This window comes from Gossypium hirsutum, chromosome A03 (assembly GCF_007990345.1).
Source record: "Gossypium hirsutum isolate 1008001.06 chromosome A03, Gossypium_hirsutum_v2.1, whole genome shotgun sequence".
NCBI lineage: Eukaryota > Viridiplantae > Streptophyta > Magnoliopsida > Malvales > Malvaceae > Gossypium > Gossypium hirsutum.
This window is the reverse complement of record NC_053426.1, coordinates 109,450,238-109,476,150: the sequence shown is the minus strand read 5'-3', so window position 1 is coordinate 109,476,150 and position 25,913 is coordinate 109,450,238. Positions and strand designations below refer to the sequence as shown.

At 29.3% G+C, this 25,913-nt stretch overlaps 2 protein-coding genes across 2 annotated transcripts; both read left to right on the top strand.

Annotated features, from left to right (window-relative positions):
• LOC107940279 (vegetative cell wall protein gp1) lies at positions 1-768 on the top strand. Its single transcript, XM_016873716.2, has one exon. The coding sequence runs from the start codon at positions 65-67 to the stop codon at positions 494-496; it is 432 nt and encodes a 143-aa protein (XP_016729205.1). The 5' UTR covers positions 1-64; the 3' UTR covers positions 497-768.
• Positions 769-19,533: 18,765 nt separating this feature from the next.
• Positions 19,534-20,802, top strand: LOC107940293 (uncharacterized). Its single transcript, XM_041095616.1, has 2 exons — positions 19,534-20,660; positions 20,760-20,802. The coding sequence occupies exons 1-2, from the start codon at positions 19,534-19,536 to the stop codon at positions 20,800-20,802; spliced, it is 1,170 nt and encodes a 389-aa protein (XP_040951550.1).
• The last annotated feature ends 5,111 nt before the right edge of the window (positions 20,803-25,913 follow it).

Genomic DNA, 25,913 nt, shown 5'->3' with positions numbered 1-25,913 from the left:
TCTTGCTTTCCTCAATGCAAACCTCAACTCAAATCTTCAATCATTAGTTCATCTCTTCAAAAAAATGGCAGGTTCCAACGTTTTCATTTTATTAGCTTGTTTCATTTTGTTGGGTTTTTCAAGCATGGAGGTCAGCCTAGCAGCTCGAAATCTTCAGCAAGTACCATTACCTTCACTTCCTAATCCTATCGTTGTTCTTCCACCACTTCCTAACCTTCCGCCACTTCCTAATCTTCCACCACTTCCTAATCTTCCGCCACTTCCTAATCTTCCACCACTTCCTAATCTTCCGCCACTTCCTAATCTTCCGCCACTTCCCAGATTACCAATTCCACCGCTTCCTAACCCTACCATTGTTCTTCCGCCACTCCCCAGATTACCAATTCCACCACTTCCTAACCCTACCACCGTTCTTCCACCACTTCCCATAGTACCAATTCCACCACTTCCTAACCCTACCACCGTTCTTCCACCACTTCCTCCTATATTGCCTTGAATCCCAAAGCTACCAACAATCCCACCATCTTAGCCTAAGCTTATCACTGTTCTTCCACCACTTCCCAGCAGCAGCTTGCCTTCCATTCCTTTCATGTCTCCACCTCCACCTCCATCTAACTATTGAAGAAAGTTTGATTCCTAATTAGTATCACATATATTACTGAGAATGAACTCTGCCATCACATTCTCTATGATGTTATTTCATGAAATAATGATGTAGCTTCTATTTACATTTTACATATATAATAAAGTGTGGGATTTTTTAAGTTATTAAATTATTAAAAATATATGTCCAAAAATATATACATGATTAAATGTTATATAATCATTTATAAAGGTATTCTAATCAATGCTATCAACTCCAACATAGTTATACTTAAAAAAAAAAAACCCAAATCATAATCACATTCAAGCATTGCCAACGAGTGATGTGATTATTTTACTCCCAAACTCAATCCAACTCCAAGTATTAGTATATTAAACTTTGTTGATACTTTATTTTCTCAACTCTTATAGAGGGTGAGATTCAATTTATTATATTTATATTTAATCCTTTTATTATATTTATATTTGAGGTTTAATCCTTATATTTTAATTTCAATAATTTTCTCATCTACTTTTACTATATCAAATTGTGGCTTTGGTCCTTTTATTATACTTGGATTTGAGAGTTAGTCAGTATAAATTAATTTGAAACATATTTCATCTACTTTTATAATACAATTAGTTAGTCTAAATAATTAACATGGTTAATAATTCCAGTTAAAACATTAAAGTGAACTTTTCCTTAAATATACTCATTCCAACAAAAATATGTATGCTAGTATGATTAGTTAGAAAGTGATTAAGTAATGATTTAGTTAGTCCAAATAATTAACGTGATTAATAATTTCAAGTAAAATGTTGAGGTGGTTTTTTGTTAAACATACTCTTTCCAACTAAAAAAATCTATGTTAGTATGTTTTAGAGTTGTAACCCAAATTCTTGTTAAAATATAATACATGTGGCAAGATAGGGGGATCCACGAGGACAAAGGCCGAGGGCCACAGCCCGTCGTGGATTCCCAGTAAGCAAGATACTGGACTAGGGTCACAATCAGTGGTGCGGGGGTTGAAGGCCCCCGCGATACGGTACAGGCTGTACAAGAAGAATCTGTATAAAAGTTTACTTCCTTTGTTTGATATTGATTTGAATAAGGTGTTTCAACCTTATTGCATTACTTCTATTATATGTTGATTAGAATAAGGTTTTCTAAACCTATAAATAGACACAATTTATACTCCTTGTAATCATTCGAATTCGACATATTCAATTTTCTTCTCCCCTACCCGTGATTTTTTTCCCGAAAGGGTTTCCAAGTAAATCTGTGTGTTCTATTTTTCTCTCTTTTCTTGCTGTTATCGACATTCTATTTTGACAGTATGATTAGTTAAAAGGTGATTAAACTATTATTTAGTTAGAAGTGATGATTTAAAAAAAATACACAATGTTATTTTAATTGGCACAGTTAAAAATGTAAGTTATTTAGCATAACTAATGGTATTATAAAATTAAAGGGATCAAATTATGTCAAAATTAAAGTATAGGGGTTTAATCCTAAATTTTGGCATAATAATGAGACTGACACCAAATAATAATAATTTATTAAAAATATTTTAAAAATATTTTATATATTAATTAAAGAAATTTTAAAACCTCAACATAGAGAGGTCACAATTCTAGTTAAAAAAAAGACAACATTTATAGAGTAATATCTATTGTTATTAAAAAAAGGGTGATTTTTAAGTTTTTTTTTCTTATATGGGCTTGGTTTTTAACTTATTTCTAACATAGATGCTTTATTAGTTCAAATGTTAAGGAGTAAGTATAAACTTGAATTTGGCTGTCCAGCGTTTGTGACCAAATCCTTTTCTTCTTTTGTTTGGATGACTTTGTCCAAATTTTGGGATGTACTACGTGATAGTATTCATTAGGTAGTAGGGGGATGATCGAGTAGTTAAGTGATAATGCTCTAGAATAACGTATTTTTATGTATTAATCATGTGTTTCTTCTGGGCTTGATCCTACTAATTTGAGCTACTTATGTCTTTTTATCGATTAGGGACTGATTTGGAGGCAAAAGCAAAATTAAGGGACAAAAGTGCGAATTTGGAGACACAATGGGCTGATATGCGACACAAGAAAAAGATTGTGCCAAAAGTGCAAGCATGGAAGACACAATGACTAAAAACGCAAAAAGAAGAGATTTTATTCTATAAGACTCCATTTTATTTATATTAGGATAATTATTAGCATTATTTAAATTTTAGGATTTTATTTTAATTATCTCTATTTATCTTTAATTAAATGTATTTATCTTTTTAGAATTTAAGTTAAATTAGACTATCTCCCTAGCACTATAAATAGGGGGTGAAGTGACTCTATTTGGATTCATCTTTTTCTGTAAACACTCTCCCCCTGAAAGTCTAGGCTTTTGTTTCTTCATATTTTCTTTCAATAAAATTCTCTTTTCCATTTTTATATTTATTTCTTTTTCCACCATTATCATGAGCCACTAAAACCTATCTAACCGAAAGTTGTCAATATTCCCCAAAAAGGGTTCTTAAGGCCTAGAATCCGTACTTAACCTTCTCGCCAAGTATTCATCGTTTCTCCGCACTACGGGCTGACGCTTCCGTCCATGGCCCTTAAAAAGTAAGCTTTTCAGCATATGCAAAGGCGGCCGCTTTGTATGAAGGTGGCTGCTTTGTATGTTTTGGAAGGATTGCATAGTCAGTTCGTTAACTTACTGCGTCAGAGGTTGGCGAGCCAAAGAGACAAAATGGCGTGGGATTCGCCATTGAGAAGCGTTGATCTAGCATAAATTACTGGCTAGAGTCAAGTTCCTTAAAAATCGTAAGTCTAATCTTTGGAGCTGGTGGTCGTAGGCGTCCTCTTCCACTATAACTGGCTTACTTGAGTTGAGAAGGGTCATTTAAAAGCCAAGGATCGAACCCAAGGCGGAATGAGACAACTGGAGCTGGAATCTACCAATAAGAATTTCTTTTCCTTTAACTCTCTTTATTATTTTTATTATTTTCGTAATCACAATTTCAGTCAACTTTAGATTCTGTTTTTCATTCTTTTACAAATCAAATCTTTAATTCTATTTTTTTTTGCCACGCAGGTTTTCTTGGGCACGATTCTGCCCAAGATTTCGAGAAACAAGCATTCATATAATCCGATCCCTGAGAATTCGACCCTACTTCCCCTTTACTGTTCTTTTTCATTATTTTACAGGGAATAGGATATTTTTGGTGCTCTCAACGACGCATCAAATTTTGGCGCATCATTAAGTTTTGGGAAGACAACTAGGTGTCAGGTATGGGACCTTTGGTAAGTCATTTCTCAATTCCTTTGGAAATGCAGAATTCTAGTTGTGTGGCTGATTATGTGGCTTCGAGAGGTGGTTGGAATTGGAGTTGCTTTGTTCCTTAAATCAACTATCAAATAGCTATCAAAATTGCTCTATGACACATCCCTCTAAGGGTGCCAACCCTGATTTATGTTTGTGGCATAACACGACCAATGGCAATTGTTCAGTGGCAATGGCATATGATAAGGTTATGTGTGACTCTTGGAAACTAACAGATGATAAGTGCAAGTGTATTTGGAAAATCCATAAACCTCAACGTGTGAGACAATTCATTTGGCTGGTAGCCAAAGGTTGTTTATTAACTAATAATAAGCACTTAATGTGACACCCTACACCTGATCTGATCATCGGATCTAAATGTAAGATACCACATTCGTTGCTGAAGCAACTCGAACTAACTTCTAATTCACATTCATCAAGTAATTCAAACAATCATCCATTCAAATCAGATCATTTCCATTGATTAAAATATTTTCAGGTCATTTAAAACAATTTAGAAACATTTTAAAATGGTTTCTAGGTGATCGGAGGTGTCTAGCACCAAGTTCGGGTCCTAAAGGTCAAAACAACTTGAAATAGGGGAGGGACGCTTGTCTTCCTAACTTGTACCGGTACAAGCTTATACCGATACAAGCCCTTGATACTATAGCAGTTGACATATTGCTTGACTTGTATCATAACATCATCGACCTTCAAATATTATAATATCCAAATCGCATGATCTTTCACATGTTATCATTCATTTTATTTGTTTTTGTAGTCATTTAATCTATTCAAATACAACTACTCACACATGAATATGGATAATCAATCATTCATAGATTATTTTGTGGCCCCTATTAATCGAACATGTACTCAAAATAGATACATAGATCAACCTACCATCACACTAGTATGATTTGCATCTAGTGCACATCTATATGTCCGAAGTAATATACGCTCTGTGGTCGCATCGATATAGATTGAAATATTATGTGCCTAACATCTCATAAGTACGCCTAAAGCAATATTTGCTCCGTGCCTCATGGGTATAAACCAAAGAAATCCCTATATAACTAATCTTATAGTATTCCAACTATACTCGAACTCTATCTAAAACTGTTTAATAAAGAATTCATCATATCAATGTATACAAGTTCACATGTCATTTACTAATTACATAGCATTTTCATATCATGTTCATATCGTTATCATACTTTGACATACCAATCATATATTGAATCACATTTTCATCATATTCACCATTTCATCATAACACAAGTATATTCACCTCTCATGAGACAAAGATCTTAAACATTACCTTACTTAAATTAACATTAATGAGTTATGTATTGAAACCAAATCATGAAATCACAAACCAAAATGAGGTAGTCATCAATAGCCTTCGTCTTTCGCTTATCCCGCGATGTCTTAGCATTATCTTTAGCTACGTACGATAAATCCAATTATTAAAATGATATCAATTTGACATAAAACTCATAGAAATAATCAATAACTCATGGATTCAATTTATTCATTTTAGTCCCTCTCAGCCCTAATATTTGAAAATTTCGTTTCTTTCGATTTTACTGATCAAATCTAAATCTGACTTTGTATTTATTCAATAGGAACCTCAAGCTTTCAATCTATATCATAATTTTCAAATAACTTTGATCCCTAATGTCATAAAATTATCTATACAGCTTAACTAAATCTCTACCTTAACCCAACACTACCTACTACATTCTACCATGGTCCTTACATAATTTAAACATATCATCCATAATTTTATCATTATCAAGCTTAAATCTACTAAAAATCATTAACCGTAACTTAATAAACAATTGACAATTAAGAAATCTAATACATGGATTAGCTTAATCTCCAATTTCTTCCAAACTATGGACAGACAAAGAAAAAGAAAAGTTGAATCTCTCTTCTCTCTCCCACTCACTTGTGTATATATATATGATTAGTGATGAAATTAAGTTTGATGAGCTTTAATTAATAAGAAATAAATGGCAAAGATTTCATGTCACAAAACTTAGTGGAATTTAATGGTAATGATTGAACTTAGCCACTGACTTATACCTCTAATATGGGAAATTTGTATCTAAGACCTTATTTGAATTGCTACATAAGCCCTCTTGCATTTTTCTAAATTAAAATTCAATAGTAATAATACTTTTACAATTTAGTCTTTATATTATAACTAACAACTTTCTCAATTTAATTACTTGACAATCTATTAATATAATCTCATACTAGATGTGCTAACTTTTCGATTAATAATTTCACTAATTCAATTGACAAAATTTGGCTTCTAAATCGCATTTTTTTAAAACCGACTAAAATCGAGTCGTTACACTTAAGGAGAGCTATAATAATTGTTGATATCTACTCAATTTGCTTTTGTTGTGCTGAAACTACTCTTTATGCCATGCGAGATTGTGTCAATGTCAAAGATGTTTGGGGTCAACTAGTGCCCAATATGGTTAGAAATAGTTTCTTTGATGTTGATTTTGATTCTTGGCTAGTAAGGGTCATCATAATCGCTAGAATATTATGAGGAAGGAAGGTAATTGGGAGAGTTGTTTTGTGACAACTTGTTATTATATTTGGAAGTAATGTAATTGGTTTATTTTTTAGGATAAGTGCTTGGACCCGAAAAGAGTTGTGCAACGAAGCTTATGTATGGCAAAGTGTTATAATGACCTGATAAAAGTGTTGCTTGTTCTTACTGTTTTCCCTATCAAGCTGAAACTCGATTGAAACCTCCTTGTGGTGTGGTAAAACTCAATATTGACAATGCGCTAAGTAAGACAAGAGTGATGGCTTCAAGAGGAGGGGTCTTTCTGTAACATCCCTGACATTCCCTAAGAAGTGAACAGTGCCAATTCGAGTTGACACATTCGAAATTTTCGAAGTAGACAAAATAGAATTATTAATATTAGTAGAGAAGGTAATTGGGTATTATAAAGAATTAGAAAGACTTTTGACTTTAGGAAAATTAAATTAAGGAAAGGACTAAATTGTAAATGTGTGAGAAGTGTTGGGCCATATTTTAAAGATTTTAAAAATAAGAAATGACTAGATTAAATGAATGATAAAAAATAGCAAAGACTTGGAGTGTAATTTAACCATGAAAGTACATGGAAATGTGGATGAGATTAAAAATGAATGGGCACCATTTGATTGTAACGATGATGATTAGATTTTATTTTAAATTATTCTAACAAAAAATGGAAAGATGTTTTGGAAGAAAGTTGTAGAAGAAAGGAGAAAAAAAGGGTATTATCTTCTTCTTTTTTTAGCTTCTCTCTCTCACGTGTCTCCCTCCCCATCTTCATCAAGTTTTATTTTTTCTTCATTTTATTCTTCCTCCATTTCCAAGCTTTAAACTCAAATTTCCACCATAGGTTTTAGTAAAATAACAATAGAAACTTCATAGCATGATTAGTTTTTGGTGGAATTAGCAAAAATACATCTTGAAAAGGAAAGTGAAGTTAGGGGTTAGGAAAGGTTAAGGTAAGAAAGATGATATTTTTCTTAAGAAATTTCATAAACATCTCATTTGAAATGCATGGAAGTGATATGTGAATAGTGTATTGATGTGTAAATTTTGTGTATGTGTATTATGTGAATGAAGGAGAGAAGAAGAGTGAATACCAAGTGGGTGACAAGGGCAATGAGATAGCAAAAGAGTGAAGGAAGGAAGAAAGAGGTCATTTTCAAGCAATTTTTGTTGATTCAAGACTTATTTATATATAAAATTGATGATTTGATTTTATGGAATTATTTGAATATGAAATTGTACTTTGTTGTGAATTGGAAAGTGTATGTGTAGTGAATTTAATGAATAAGGACTAAATTATAAGAGTTTAAAAGTAAGATAAGTGAAATAGTTATTGATATGATGTATTAAAGTGACATGTTAAATGTTGATAAAATAAATGTTAAGTGAAATTTGATGATTGATTGATTTTGTATGAATAAGGACTAATTTGTAAAAATAGTAAAGTTTGAATTGTTTCATTTGTTGAGAAAATGTAAATAAATTGTATAGCTTAAATGTCCATGTAGAAAAAATGAGAACTAGTAGGATATAAATGGCATGCCACTAGGAAAATGACTAAATGTAACACCCCCTAACCCTAAACCGTCGCTAGAACAGGGTTACGAGACATTACCGGAGAATTGGACAATTTACTATTAATATTCAAATAATTATCGAACATATTATAATATAATCATAAATTGTATAAAAAAACTTTTGCTAATTGACTCTTTTTTTTTAAGAAAAACTCAATATAACCCCTTTATAAATTTTAACCTTCCCTGCAATTTCAAATCGCAACCAATTCGAAACCAATATCACAATCCATACAATTTCATATTTAAATACACCTAAACATAGCTTAACATCAACTTAGTAATTTACTAAGTAAACATTCGCATATATTGTTTAATTTAATAAACTTCATTCATTCTATTTCAACTTGTTACCAACTATACCAAATATGTTATGATAATTCTAGTTCCATTTTATTAAACCAAGTATCAAAATATCATTTTAGTATCAATTATACCATGTATATCATATAAATTTTCATACCATTTAAAATACAAAATATCATTCTTTACAACAAAAATCATATAGCATTTTAAAATGACCAAATTAGCACCTATGTACATGCCACTTTTACCAAAAGAAGAATACATCACCAAGTTTTGTGCTGGAGTCGGGGCCGCCTGGATACTGAACCGAGACTCTAAATACCTATTAACCTGTGCACGAAAACAACCGTACGCTGAGTATTTTATACTTAGTGGTATTACTATAATTCAAATTATAATATAATAACCAAGTAAATTAAATCATTTAACCTTAAAATTTACCAGACTAATTTATACATAACTTCTCAATATTTACAATTTAATTTGGTTTTTCATTTGTTAACATCATATATTATCACATTGAGCCATTATTTATCTCATGAACATTTAGTTCATGCTTTCTATTCACATTTTCATATTCAATTCACATTTTCAAATCATATTCCACATTCACGTTTCTTTTCAATGGCTCAACTGATTCATTTCATTCGATTGAACTTTTCATTTAATTACCCTTATTAACAAACTCGGACTTTGGCGGATACAAGGATCCAACCAAACACACAAAATTGGAACCCAGTGCCTCATCGGATAGTTCGAAGCAATATTTGACACCCAGTGTCTCATCGGCCTAGCTGAAGTAAAGTGGTACCCAGTACCTTATCGAATCTATCCGAAGTAAAATAGTGACACTCAGTGTCTCATCGACTCAAGGTCAAAGAATCCCTGAGCTCTTCCAATCCTATGGCATGCCAACTATATCCGACTTAGCCCGACTAGTTAATAGGGATTTTCAATTCACAATTCTTATCACTTTCAATTTCAATTTCACTTTCACTTTCAATTTTGATCACAAATCATTCAAATTCAATTTAAAAATACTATTAATTCAATATCAACTTTCATTCATCTCAATATTAACACTTACCTCATATTCACTTATTAAATATAAATATCAAAATAAACATTAAATAAGGAATAACTTGAATTATAGTAATACAAACCTAGATTTCGCGATTACTCCTCGATAACTTTCTCCTTTCCTTTTTGTGCCAATGCCTCGGGTTCTTTGCTAGCTACGAAAATAATAATAATTTACACTATAAATTACAGCACTAATTAATAATAATAACTAAATTTCTATCCAATTTATACCCTAATTCCAATTTAATCTTAATTAACTCGTTTACTTTTCTAACTCAATTCATACTTTATTTCTATTCAATTTCCTTCAATATTCTACTTAACTATCTAATGTTCATAATAAAACCCTAAATTAAAACTTCTTTCAATTTAATCCTTACAACACAAAACTTATAGCCTAGTTTACAATTTAATCCTTTAATCAATTCTAACTTAAAATTCATTCAATTAAATCCCTAATTCATTATTTTGTTCAACATGAACTTATGTTCGAAAACCTAAAAACTTTCAAAACCTCAACTTAATTTCAACAAAACTTTGTTCTAAAACTTCTAAAACATCAAAATTAAGAGAAAAGAACTTAATTGACTTACCTATTTAAACTTCAAGCTTTAAAATCCTAGTTTTTTCTTTTTATTTTTCTTTATTTCTTTCTTCCTGCTACTTTCGAAATGTTCTCTGCTTTCCTTCTTTATTTTTTTTCTTTGTTTCTTTTTATTATTTACTTCATACTATTTTAACATTTAACTAATATAGATTTTTATTAATATAATAATTTAATATATAATATATAAATATTTTTACTTAAAATTTAAGAAAATATATCATTATAATACAAGTGTTTAAATACATATTTTACACATGTACTATTCCATCATCATACATATGTCATATTTTTATTTATTCATCCTATAAAAATCTCATAATATAATTAACATAAATTATAATTTAAAAATAATAATAATAATAATACACTATAATAAATATCTATTTAATAACAAGTATAAATACTACAATTGTACATGTAGTAGCCCATTTCTGCCCGGGTTTTAAAACCAAGGATAAAAAATAAATAAATAAATGTTTATTTATTATAGTCCGTGTACAAAGCCCAAATTTCATTTACAGCCCATTACAATTTAATGACCCATTTAGCTTAAACCCAGCAGACCCGTTACTACCCAAAACCCGGTTACACCCGAGCCCAAATACCCAAGCCAGACCCAAACCAGTGAGGCGCAGTGCCTAAATTAAATCTGGAAACCCTAGGGTTTCCAGAAGCTTCGCGCCGCAATCAGCCCAAGAGTCACGCCCCTTCGACTCGTGTCCGTTCGTCTCACAGTGACCCGAATCAACGCCGTGACTCCGGCCTCGTATCACAGCGTGATCGACGGCCGAATCAACGTTGGTGGTCTCCTTTCCTCAATTGCCTGCAAAAAGAAAGAAAATACAACAGAAAAGGAAAACGGATAGGGAAAAGAAATCAAAGATTTCTTTCTAAATGTAAACAGTTCATAGAAGGCTATAAAAGCCTCTTTACAAATCTGTACAAAGGACCGGATTTTTACAGAATAAAAAGATACTTACACATATTCATAAAAGAGAAGTTCAAGCAGTTTCTTTTAAAAAGGTGATTCGAGTTTTTTTTTATTCTGTTATTTATTCAACGAGTATACAAATCGATCTTTTGCAAAAACTGATAATATTATGAAAAGAAAGAGGTCACCTGCGATTTTCTTGAAAGAATGAGGGTGTTTTAACCCTTCGACCACCGTGTGTGGTGGCGCGTGAGCGCGTGAGAAGACTGGGGACGGAGGCTCGACAAAACCCCTAGGCCGGACCCCAGATCCTCTTTCAGAGGATTTCTTTCCTTTTTTTTCAAAACCTGGCTAAAATGATTTTAAAAGCTGAAATCGGGGTTTATATAACCCTGCCAAAACGGTATCGTTTTGCTTAATTCAATAAGCACTAAAACGGTACCGTATTATGCAGAGGATCCGCGTGTTGACCCGATTACCCGGGGAGGATCCGCATGTTTTCGTAAAGTGGGTTAATTGCCCAATTGATCCTCTCGCAATTTTAATCTTTATAATTTCATTTTATTTATTTTTTAATTTAGCCCTAGTATTTTAATTGTGATTCAATTTGGTCCTCACAGTGGCTTTAAAACTAAATTTGTGGAAACGGTATCGTTTTGGGATTAGGGCAAATTGCCCAATGAGTCCCTCAGTTTTAATGCGTTCTTAAATAGGCCTAAATTTTTCTTTTATTTTTTAATTTTGCCCAAAATTTTTAATTGCTTTTAATTTTGGTCCCCTTAAACTTATAAATTTATTTATTTTGAATTTTATTATTTATTTAATATATATTATTTTTTATATTAAAATTGTATGTTATATTATTATTAAATATGGAAAATCCATTATATCATATATTATTATATTGTTTTATATGGCATATGTATTATTTATATTGTATTAATTAAAATATATTTTTTAAAATGTTAATTATGTATAAAAATAATAATTTTTTTATTTATGTATATTATATTATTATATATGTTTATTATAAATCTTATATACATTTTATATATTTCACTATATTTATATATTATTTGTTTTCATATTATTTTATTACATATTATATTTTACTCCATATGATATTTTTATATATTATATTATATACATTTTATCATATATATTTTTATTTTATTTATCATATGATTTATATTGTTTGTAAATTATATTATACACTATATATTTTATCATATTTCTTTACATTATCTTTATTTTATTATAAAATATACACTATTCTATTATTTATTAATTATGTACGTTCTTAAATTATTTTTTATAAGTATAATAGCAATATTTAGTACATTATTTTTCTTACATATTAAGTTATTATATTTTATAGTATAATCTATATATGTATATATCATTTTTAAAAAAAAGGATTCTCTTTTATTATCCTTATATTATTTAGTATATTTCTAAAATAGCTTATTTTTATTCAACTTATATTTTATACATTTTAATTTGCTTAGTTTTTGGTTTTCTTTAGTTGCTTAATCGGTTAAATTTTACATATCATTTGTTTTATCTTTAATTGAATATTTTATATTGTTATTTTAAGAGTATATTTGCATGAAATATTATAATGTATGTTTAATTTGTATTAATTTATTTTGCCATTTTTGCGTATGTTGCATGTAACGATAATGCATGTATATATATGTCATATATGGTCATGCATAAGGTGATAACGTATACTGTGTAATTTATGTTATTATTTTTTATTTTTTATACTATATTTGCATAAAATGATAAAGCATGCATTATATAGTTAGGTTTATTTAATGATATTTTTTTTTTTGTAAAATACATCATCATTTTCAAAACAAAAAAATATCTCATTTCAAAAGGATTTTTTTAAAAAAAAGTAAGGCAATGTTTCGATATTTAGGAATTCAAGAAGTAGTGCCCTAACATGCTGGATTGCGATTTCTCGTTTGTCTAAATATCTAAAATATCCTTCTAAACGATTTTTTTTTTACAAATCACAAGATGATTTTAGTTACGAAAGTTTAAAGATATCGTATCCAATCATACTGGATGTGATGTTTGTACTCTTTTGAAGCAAATGAATCTTGATACTTTTAATTTAAAATATTACGGTTTTAAGGAAATCTCATTTCTAAATTCTTTCAAATTTCTGACATTAAGACAAAATTATTCAATTTGGTACCAATTTTGGGCGTTACGAGGGTGCTAATCCTTCCTCGAGCGTAACCGACTCCAGAACCTGTTTTCTCGTAATTTCGTAGACCAAAACATTTTATAAAGTGATCCAATCACACTTTAAAAAATTGGTGGCGACTCCCGTTTTCGTTTTTTAAAAGTCGATCCTCGTTTTTCAAACAGTCCTTGAAAAATTGGTTTCGACAGTACACATATATTTTTATACATTTGTACAATATCATCACCATCCATTTGGTAAATTTTTAATTTATTTATCATACAAAAATCTTATAATATATTAATTTAATTAATAAATATATTTTAATTTAATAATTATAATAAATAATAAATATCTTTTTACTTAAATAAAAAATAATTAAGTATTTAATTTACAATTGTACAAATATGATTATTACACATGTATATTTTATTACCATACAATTATCTTTATTTTGTTTATTTCCTATAATATAATATCTTAACTTTAATTAATATAATTTATAATGTTTTAATTAAATAATATTTTTATAATATAAATCAAGAAAAATCTAAGATTTTTCCATGTATTGCCGCTTCATCTTAAGCCATTGGCTTATTTTCCTATTTAGTCCCTCTTATTTTCTTTTACTTTATAATTAAACTTTTACACCTTATTCTATTTAGTCTTTTTTCTTAATTATTCTTAATTAGACTAAATTTACCTAATTAAATCCTAATTAACCACTCAACTAAACTCATAATTACTTCCAATAATTATTTATAACTCGGTTTACTAAGACGGGGCCCTATAACTCACTTTTTCGGTGCCCGCGAATTTTGGGTCATTACACTAAATGTGCAAGTGATAGTGGCACTACGATGCAAGTGAAAGTGGCATTATGGTGCAAGTGAATGGCACTTCGATGCAAAGTGATATCCACACGTTCGTGTGAAGAATAGTGGCACTTCGATGCATCTTATTGATATTTTCGTATATCCTATTGTGTTCTACTAAGTCTTTAATTGGGCAATAGCAATATAGGGTAAGTGAATGTAATGTGGCATAGATAAGTAAATTAAAACTTGTGGAATTGGTGCTTCAATAAAGTTATTATGGAAACAAAATTTGAATATGGTGATTGAATGAAATGAAAATAGTATATATTTATATATATACATGTTTATATATGTTATTGTGCAAGAAATGAATTTTAATTGCATGGTATGATTCTTAATATGCTTACTAAGCTCTTGTGAGCTTAACATATTTCTTTCAAACACGTAGGTGTAGATCATTTTGAAGCTAAGGTGAAAATTGTCTCCAACTCATCTCATCAGATCTCAAGCTTTAGAAGAAGTTTGATTTCAATTTTTGGATATAGATTTGGCATGTACATAGAATTTCATTGAGAATATTATATATATAAGGATGAAGTTGTTGGATAATGATCTTCATTTTAAACTTTATACTTTAGATATTTTTGAAGTTGTTTCATGATGATTTGAGTAATGTCTAGGGTTGATAAATGTAAATAAACAATGTGTTATTGGTTGTTTAAAAGGGATATAGCCTATGAAAGTGGTTTAATGTGGTTAGGGAGCGAAAGGTGCAGGTTTTGAAGTTGCAGGTTTGACGTCGCAACAACGAGATGTTGAAGTCGGGACGAGCTCAAGTCAAATAGTCACGTCACGAAGAGAAATTTCTCGAGGTCGTGACAACCTATGTCACATCGCAACGAGCTCCTAATAGCTTGAGCCTTTACCCTTTTGTCTTGAATCAAGTTTTGGCTACTTAGAACGCTTTCGAAAGTTTGTTTTAAGCTCAATTAAGCTAGAAAATCATATTCTTTATGCATTATGAATGTTTTATTGATATGATATTATTATAGTCACTCCAGTAATGAATGTGACATTCAGATATCTTAATCTGACGATTAGATCAGGTGAGGAGTGTTACACTTCCATGATGAAAATGACAAGTAGATATTGGATTTTTCTCGTAATATTGATGTGGCTACTATTCTCAAATTGGAGTTATGGGTTATTTTTTACAGCTTAACACTTGCTTGTGACTGTGGCGTTTTTTAGATTACAGTGGAAAGTGATGGCGTAGAAGTTTTCAAGCTGATTAACAATGGGTGTGTAATGACTCAAAATTCACGGGCATCAAAAAAGTGCAATATCAAGCTTCCGTCTTAGTAAACTGAGTTCGTAAATAATTATTAGAAATATTTATGAGTCTAGTAGTGAGCTTAATTAAGTTTTAATGAAGTGAATTTAGCTTAATTAAGAGTAATTGCGAAAAAGAATTAAATTGAATAAAGGGTAAAATTTAAATTATAGATTAAAGAAAAACTTAAGGGGCTAAATAAGTAATTAGACTAATTGCTTAGAATGAGGCGGTTAATGAGTATAAAAATTTATTAATCTATTATTATAATTATTGTTAATTATTATTATGGTTTTCTATTTAAATATTATTAATAATATTATTAATATTATTATATTATAAAATAAAATAAATTAATACAAGTGTATGGTGATAAGATGGTACAAGTGTAATAATGTATATATATACACTTGTATTTAATTATTTATTTACTTAAAATTTAAGTTAAAATATATTTATTAATTAAATAATTATATTATAAGATTTTTTTATGATAAATAAATAAAAGAAAGAAAGACAAATGGATGGTCATGATAATATACAAATATAAAAAAAAATTTATATGTACAATTGTGGTATATATATTTGTTATTAAATAGATATTTATTATAGTTTTATATTAAATTATTCAATTATTATTATTATTCTTATTATTATTATTATCATTAAAATAAAGACAATTGTATAATGATTAATGGTACATGTGTAAAATATATATAAATACACTTGTAATAAAATAAAATATTTTCTTATAATTTAAGTAAAAGATATTTATGAATTAAATATTATTATATTATATTTATTATAATGTATTGTTATTAATATTATTAACTAATATATAAATATATATATATATAATAAAGTAAAATAACAAAAGAAACAAAAGGAGAAAAAGAAACAGAAGCTTTCGAAATAGGAAGAAAGGAAAGAAGAAAAGAAAAATAAAAGGAAAAACTAAGGTTTGAAGGTTTAAAGTTTTAATTGGTAAGTCAATTAAATTTTTTTTACTTAAATTTGATGTTTTAGAAGCTTTAGAATAAAATTTTGTTGAAATTAAGTTGAGGTTTTGGAAGTTTTTAGGTTTTTGAACATAGTTCATGTTGAACAAAATAATGAATAGGGGTTTAATTGAATGAATTTTAAGTTAGAATTGATTAAAGGATTAAATTGTAAACTAGGCTATAAGTTTTGTGTTGTAGGGACTAAATTGAAAGAAGTTTTAAATTAGGGTTTTATTATAAAAATTAGATAGTTAAGTAGAATATGGAAGGAAATTGAATAGAAATAAAGTATGAATTGAGTTAGAAAAGTAAATGAGTTAATTAGGATTAAATTGGAATTAGGGTATAAATTGGATAGAAATTCAATTATTATTAATTAGTGTTGTAATTAATAGTGTAAATTATTATTTTCGTAACTAACAAGGAATTTGAGGCATTGGCACACAAAGGAAAGGAGAAAGCTATCGAGGACTAAAACGAGAAGTTCACGGTTTGTATTACAATAATTCAAACTACTATTTATTAAATGTTATATTTAAATTCATGTGTATGGTAGTAAAATTATAAGGTAAGTATCAATATTGAATTGAATGAAATTGAGATGAAGTATGATTATGCATGAATATTTGATAGTATATTGTTGGAAAATGGAAAACTGTATCGAATTGAATTGTACATTGAAAGTGAAATTGAAATTGAAATTGAGAAATGATTTGAATACCCTATTAACTAGTCGGGCCGAGTTGAATATAGTTGGCAAGCCATAGGATTGGAAGAGTACAAGAATTCATCGGCTTTGCCGATCAGGCATTATATGTGTCGTATTAGGCACTTTATGTGTCGTATACTGCTTTTGATATATTGATCAGGTACTGAGTACCGTTTTAGGCACAATGTGTCGTACTGGTGTATTTGGGTTGGAATTTGTGTATCCGCCAAAGTCCAGGTTTGTTAATAGGGTAAACAACTGAAATGAGAAATTTAAAATAAATTGATTGATTATCCTATTGAAAATATTGAAAAAAAATGAGAAAGTTGAATTGTGGATTGAAATTGAAATTGGATATGAAAGGTATGAAATAAATGTTCATGTAGTGATTGAAATTAAGGCATATGATATGTGAATGAAAATGAAGAATAGCTAAAAAAAAATTGTATTGTTATTGTTACTAAATGAAAGTTTAAGAATGAATTGATATTTGAGAAATTTAATCGTTACATGCTTGATAATTATATTCTATTATTGTTATTATAATTTGAATTATGGTAATACCACTGAGTATGAAATACTCAGCGTATGGTTATTTCCGTGCACAGGTCGATAGGAGTCAAGAGTCTCGGTCCAGCGTCCAGAACGATCCCGACTCCAGCATCAAACTTTGGTGATGTATCTTCTTTTGGTAAAAGTGGCATGTACATAGGTGTTGTAATAGTCACTTTAAAATGTTTTATGATTTTAGTTGTAATAAATGATATTTGTTGTTTTGGTATTAAGTTAAATGAAATGGTTTGACAAATTTCGTAAGTTTAGTATTAAACTTGGAAAGAAAAATGAATAAAGCTAGTTAGCAAAATTTTGAATGATATTATGAATGTTTATTTAATTAAAATATTAAGTTAATGTTTTAGGTATAATTTAGTTGTATTTAAAGGTGATTGGATTGATTGTGATTTTTTGTTTGGATTGGTATCGATTTAAATTTGCATGGAAGGTTATATTGAATTTGCACAAAAAAATTTAAAATTACGAAAAATTTCCCCAAGCACCTGAATTAGTCCCAAATCACTCTTAATTCGTATTTTGGGCCTCGAGAGTCCATCTAAGAGACTTTAAGATTATTTTATATTATGTTTGATAATTATTTGTATATTAATTGTAAATTATCCGATAGATCTAGTAATGTTTCATAACCTTATTTCGATAACGGTTTGGCGTTAAAAGGAGTACTTACAGGATGGGAAGATTTCTCCTATTTTGCTTTGGTAAGGGAAATACATGCTTTATGTAGGAGACAATGGACTATTTTGGTGGTCCACGTCCCTTCCAACTTGAATTAATATTAAGCCACAATTAGATAATTTTATTATTATTATTTGTCTAAGAATTAATATTTTATGGATATCTCTACAAGTTCTTAACAATTCTAGCCATTTTTAAACTTTGAAATTAGATTAAAATATGTTATGGTCCTTATATTTTAATAAAACTTGGTATTTAGATATTATATTTAAAATTAAAAATTAAGTCTTCCAATTTTTTTATTTAAAACTTCAGTTTGATAATTAAAATTATAAATATTTTTCATTATAATTTATCAAATTGATATATTGATTAAGCTACCATCAAATGATGTAGTGTATGATTAATGAAAATTAAACATAATAAATTGACAATTTTCAAAAGAAACTACCAATGATAATAATAATCAAACTAAAATTTTTAAAATTTTAAAATTAAAATATAAAAACTACTGGAACTAATAGCATATTTTAAGGAAAGTTGTTTCTATAAATTTTGGTGTTTTTAGCCGAAATTCCTAAACTCCAAAACAAATTTCTTTCATTGAAGGCAGTGGCTTGGCATGGAAAAAAAAAACCAACTTCAAACAACTAGACAAAATTAAGGTGATTCAAAAAGACCAAAGGACAATCACACATCGGTACACAGCCCACAGCTCATCAAACCCCATTTTCATACCCTGTTCCTTTGCTTATAATTTTAGCCCTCCCCTATTTTAAAGCTGACCAAAAAAGAACCCACTCTTTCATCACTCTCCCCCTTCATCCTCTAATGGTTCCATTTCTCTTTTTCTTTGTTCATAAATCCATGTCCAGGAAACTTGAATCTGGGTTTTCCCGGAAATTCACTCATCTGATCTAAACACACACACACACACACACACAGAAGGGGGATTTTGAGAAGTAGAACAGCCATGGAGGTAGAAAGGTTTAGGTCATTGCTTTTCCTTTGTTGCAGAACTCGACCGTGTGTTGCTCTTTTGGGTGGTAACCACACTGCTGCTAGGTTTTGTACTCGCTAAAGCATCTTTTTTTTCTTAGCTGTGTTTAGATTTTGTCTCTGTTTTTATCATTTGTTTTTCACAAATTTGTGCGAAGGGTAAGGGTTCTTTTTCCCAGCAATCAAAAGATACCCTTTAGCCAAACCAGGCTAAAACTAAGCTCTTTTAGCTACAGATCCGACCATTTGAAATGGAGATGGGAGGTGGTCGGTCTCGACCAAAACCCCATAGCTACAATCAGTTGCGGAGTTCAAGGATTTCGTTAAATCCAGACACCCTTTTGGTTATTAAGCTACCTGATCCAAGGTTCTTACTTGTTCTGTCGCGTTCGCTGTTTTTAGCGACGGTGATTATCACTTTGCCTTGCATTAGGTCCTTCTTAGAAGGACCTTCAAGCCCGGTTTTTAATGCCATGGAGTTTCATCAAAGCTCTGGTTGTATCAGCTTGGATTACTGGAATTTGCTTTGGGGAGATTTTGTTAATGAGGGTCTTATAAGAAAAGGGCAAAAAGCTCTCATCTTGAACTCTTTCATTGAAAGCATGGATGATGTTGATGACGATGATGATGAAGGCTCCATGTTGATAAACAATGGTGACATTGATATGGTGATTGAACCTGATTTTCATCGACAAAGTTCTTTACCAAATGAAGGGTTTGATTTTGTTTTCGTGTCGGGTTCTATCGATTCCAAGTTTGTGGATCGTTTAGTGAAAATTGGCGGCATTGTTGCTATGCAATTAGGTGATGAAATCTCAACAGGTTATCAAAAACAATCTGATTATACAATTGTGTATCTTAAGAAATATCATTCCACCATTGTTGCAATGAAGAAGCTTGGTTCAAAGAACCATTTGTTGGATTTCTCAGCTAAAAGAAAGCTTTTTCAGTTAACAACGGAAGCTAAAAAGGCAGCATTGAGTGGTTTGGAAGATGTTTTGTTTGAACCACCAAGAAAAGCATGGGCTAAATCACATTCTTACTTGAAGAAAATCAATTTTTTGCCAGATTTGTTAGGGGATTCTCTTGAAAATTATCCTCGTAGAGTGTTCATCGATGTGGGATCTTCCAACGAGGATGATGATAAGAACATTGTGATGAAATGGTTTGAGGAAAACTACCCCAAAAGGAACCAAGAATTCGAGGTTTACAGCATCGAAGCAACTGCAAGCATCGATGTTTCGGATTGGTTGATGATGAATGTAAGAGAAGAAGATTACGTTGTAATGAAAGCAGAAGCTGAAGTGGTGGAGAAGATGATAGAAAGGAAAACAATTGGATTGGTGGATGAATTGTTCTTTGAGTGTAACAATCAATGGCAAGATGAAGTGAAGAAGAAGAAGAAGAAGAAGATGAGGAAAAAGAAAAGGAAGAAGAATAAAAGGGCTTATTGGGAATGTGTAGCTTTGTATGGTAGGTTGAGGGATGAAGGAGTTGCAGTGCATCAATGGTGGGAATGAAAATTACCAATTAAGTCACGATTAGAAGACAGATGCTGTCTTTTCGTACTATGAAACTGCATCTACTGCTTGTTTGGTTATAGTGATGGTTGTGTGTGTTAATGTTTGATGTTTTAGGAGGGTTTATGTGGGGGAGTTTAGATGTGATTTTCCCCCAAATAAAACCATCTTATCTCTTAAAGCAAGGTGGTTGATGTTGATTGTTGTTCTGATGTTCCTTTTCTTAATAATAAAGATGCAGTGCGGCAATAATTAATGTATTTTTCCAATTGCATGTGATACAAATATTACTATAAAAAATTGTCTTTTAAAGAAACAACAGAAGTAAAATGAGAGGTAAAACACCATGCTGAAGCTGAAATGGGTAGTACCACCACCCTTCGATAACTCAAGTTTTGCCTTGTCGGTGCCGTCTAATTTCATTTTCTAAACAATGTAAATGATTGGGGTTTTTTCTAAAATAAATACAAGTACTATCAGCAGCTTACTCTAACAAAGAAAGGAACATAACGTGGATAATCAATACCGAATAAATTATTGATCCAATAAAATATTATTTCTTTCTAATAGTGAATAACGTTAAGTTATTATCTCATACAGTCTTTCTACTTCACACTATTTTTAGCCTTCTCAAATTGTTTTACATAGAGTGAGTTTCCTTTAATACATATTATATTCTCTAAACTATACTTTTTTTTTCTTTTATTTGGATCATTAATATATATATTTAAATTCATTTAAACGATTATATCGTTAAAAAATGGCACATGGTAGGTTTCTATTGGTTGAAGTGGTTTTTATAACAGAAATAATAGTATAGGCTCATAAAGGTTATTGAAATATAGTTTAGGTAATTGATTCGACAAAAAAACGAAAAGGATATAGTTTGAGGATTTCTTATTCAATTAAACCTTATTATCAATAAGATTAATCATGTCGACTAAGTTTTAATTCGGTTGAAATCATTGTTATTGCATTAATTTAAAGGACGTGAGTTTGAACACATTTAAACATATTTTATATTAGGTATTGTATAAAAAATAACTTCTTTTGTTTAGTCTTCACTCAACAAATTGAATCTAACATTTTCGAAAGTGAAAGCTTCTATTGTTTTAAAAAAAAACTCTCCATTCGAGCCATATCAATCCAAAACACATAAGATGGCCTTGTTCTTCATTGTGTTTGGGGTTCTAAAAGCACTTTTCAACTACGAAAAAACAATGAAAAATACTTAGCTTTTTAAAGTCTAAGTGTTGTCATAAAAGTGTTTTTCCATTCAAATGAAAAATGTGAGATTTAGGTCTTTTGGCTTTTGGCTTTTAACTTTTGTGTTTGGAGATAAAATTATCAGAATATTCATATTTATATTAAGTATTTAAAAAGTTATATTAATTTATAATTTATATATTATCATATTACATTATTTGTAGTACCCAAAATATAAAAAGTTAGATGGAACGAATAACCAAATAATTGAATAGACTTGACTGTTCAATTTTTTAAAAATAACTTTTCAACCATAATAATAATAGAAAATTAGGCCTCAAAATCAATCCTCATGTAAAGACAAACTCAGTATAAGTAGCATGTGATTATTGATATGAGCTACATGAGGTGAATCTTTTTGGCCCCCCAATTTGAAAAATTTTGATATTTTTTTAAAATTTTTTGAAATTTTAATTAAATCTCTCAATTTTTTTAAATTTTTTATTAATTTCATAAAAGTTTTCAATTAAATCCCTAATTTTAAAAAAATTCTAATTAAAAGAAATTTTACTAAACCTCTTGAATTTTTTTTTGAATAATCTCATTATAGGTTCTAATCATTTTTTATATAATGCCTAGAACTACTTATAGCCCCTCCCATAACCTGTAAATAAAAAATAATACATTTTTGTACACTCAAATTCACATCCTCTTATATTAACAAAAATATTCATATTAACCGAACTAAAAAACTCAATCGACTACTAAATCCCTTAAATTTAATCTCACATCCGTCACTAAACCACTCGGTTGGCTACTTGGCCTGGCGCCTAACATGACAAACATCGAAATGTACCCCTATAACTTTCCCTTGGCTTGTGTCGATATCGGAAAAAGAAAACAAAAATCCACATCATGCCTACCCAGCGCCTTTAGTCACCTGCAAGGCATCATCTTCAATTATGATTTGCTGAATATGCCCTTTTTCTTTTTCAAACTCAATAGCTGCATGCAACTGTTTCACTTCAATTATCATGTTTTTCTTCTAACGACGAAATAATGTATTAAATCCGTTTAAAATATGAATTTATTCGAATTTTAATATTCAAACTTAAATATAATTATTTCTTTTTTAGCAGAGGCACAATTAAAAAGAAAAATTAGAGATCAAAATTAAATTGTAATTTTACGATAATAAAATATAATTTTATCATTTTAATAATCTATATCTTTATAATTTTTAAAAAATGAAATTAAATTTTTATAATTTTTAGAATACCAAAATATATTTGGCCTTTACTAAAAATTTTAAAAAGCTTAAATAGAATTTTGGGGGGGGGGCTAGAGCACCTTGCCCGCCCGTAGCTACCCCTAATTTTCAAGTTGTAATTTTTCATTTCATTTTATATATTTATATAAATTATATTATATAAAAATTAAATATATTTTACTATAACACAAATATTAAAAATATAATTTTAAAAGTATAATGATAGTCTAAGATATATTTTTAAATAAAGATAAATATATTTTTAAAATTAAAAATAATATAAACGAGTTTAAATAAATTTAAATTAGTCATTTATAAATATCAACTTAAATAAAATTTGAGTCTAATATTTTAAATCAAATAAACTTGAATAATTATATATGATATTAATAGGTTAAAGTACCTAAAAAGTCACTATATTATAGGAATTGTATCAAATTAGTCCCTCTATTAGTAAATGGATTGATTTAGTCTCTATACTATTGAGAAGAATCAAATAAGTCCAAATTGTAACAAAGTTAACATTTATTGTATAAAATATATATTTTTTTAAAAATCAATTGCAATTTCATTCCAAACAAAAGATTTCATTTGCAAAACCATAAAAAATTTAAATATATTAACTTTGTTAAACAGTAAATTACATTTTTTATACCGTAAATGTTAACTCTATCCCAATTTAGCCTTAGTTGATTCTTTTTAATAGTACAGAGAGTAAGGTCTAGTTTGGATGGACGGTGTGTTTACCTCTGGTAAGGTTAAAAACAACGGTGGCAGTGAAATTAGTTATTGTAGCCATGAGATTGGATACTGTAACAGTGAGATTAGAAACAACGGTGGGGTGTGTGTTTAGATTCAAACGTAGCTGTAGCGATGAGGTGAGAATAAAAAATGACTATTAAGGACATTAAATTAGAAATGGTATATAATAGAAAATTTTCTAAATTATTTTACTTTTACGAAATTATTAAAAATATGTGAATTTATAAATTCATTCAATAAAATCTTAAAATGTATCTTCTAATATGTAACGCCCCTAACCCGAATCCGTCACCGGAATAGAGTTACGGAGCATTACCGGAGTTACCGATTCATTTATCAGATATTTCATTAATCCGATATCTTTTCTTTTCCACGCTCAAGTCTCGTATTCAAGTCATCCGGATTTTTATAAAGAAATTTGATCGTCGTTTTCATTTATTTCATGTTATAATACATTCAACTAATGCTCTAAACAAAATTATCATTTTATCCCTAAACTTTTAATTAATGACGATTTCATCCTTAGGTTAAAATAAAATAAAATTATTGCAATTTAATCCTTATTTCCAGCAGTTATTCTCACACAAATTGATAACAACCTATGAATTCTATAAAATGTCAGAATTTTCCATAATTTCAACACTTTTCAATTTAATCCTTAAAACATGTTTTTCCCTGATCTTGAGCTAAATTAATAATTTCATTCAATTTTGTAATTTAAATAATAAAATAATCCATTTCATGCAAATTGGTCATTTCTAACATATTTTTTTACAAAATTGCCCATAAAATTTTACTTTTATTCAATTTAGTCCATGAGCCTAAAACATACAAATTAGCCATGCTAGCTGAATATTCATACATATTTTCCTCCTCCTCCTCTCCATTCCACATCCTTAATTTATATAACATGCAACAAGTAACATTATCAATAATTTCACTATTTACTTATGTATATTCAAAACTGTCCATTTGCGTCATAGTCACTAAATTATTTATATCTTCAGCTACAAAACTCGAAATTAAGATCTGCTAATTTTCCCTGAAACTAGACTTACTTATCTTATTACCATAAAATTTTCAGAATTTTTGGTTTAGCCAATAAGTACAATTTATTCTTTAAAGTTGCCCCTGTTCTACTGTCTGACAGTTCCGACCCTTCTTCACTAAGAATTAATTATCTCATCGTACGAGATTCGGATGATGTTCCCGTTTATTTCTATTGAAAATAGACTCAAGGATTTTAAAAATATAAATTTAATCCCTTAATTATTTTTATCCAATTTTTGATGATTTTCCAAAGTCAAAACAGGGGAACCCGAAATCATTCTGACATTGTCTCACAAAACTTATTATATCTCATGATTTACAATTTCATTGCTTACACCGTTTCTTCTATAAGAAACTAGACTCAATAAACTTTAATTCCATATTTTATTCATCCTCTAATTAGATTTCTACAATTTTTGGAGATTTTTCAAAGTTAGACTATTGCTGCTGTCCAAAATTGTTTTAGTGCAAAATGTTGATTTTCATTTTACCCCAAATTTCACAGTTCATATAATTCAGTCCTTACTTAATTAACCCCTCAATTAAAGTAATTTTCTCAATTAATACTTTTCCTAGACATTATAAGTTATTTCATAACTATTGAAATTCAGAATTTCCACATAAAACTCTAACTTCAAACTCTTTTACAATTTAGGTCCCAAACATTCACTTTCTATTCAATTCTTTCAATAAAATCAGCATATAAACGATTTAAAGCTCTAATTCTATATCAAATCATCATATACTTCCAGCACATATTCATAGAAACTTTCAATTTCTTTCATAGAATCAAGAACTAATGAATTCAACAAATGGACCTAGT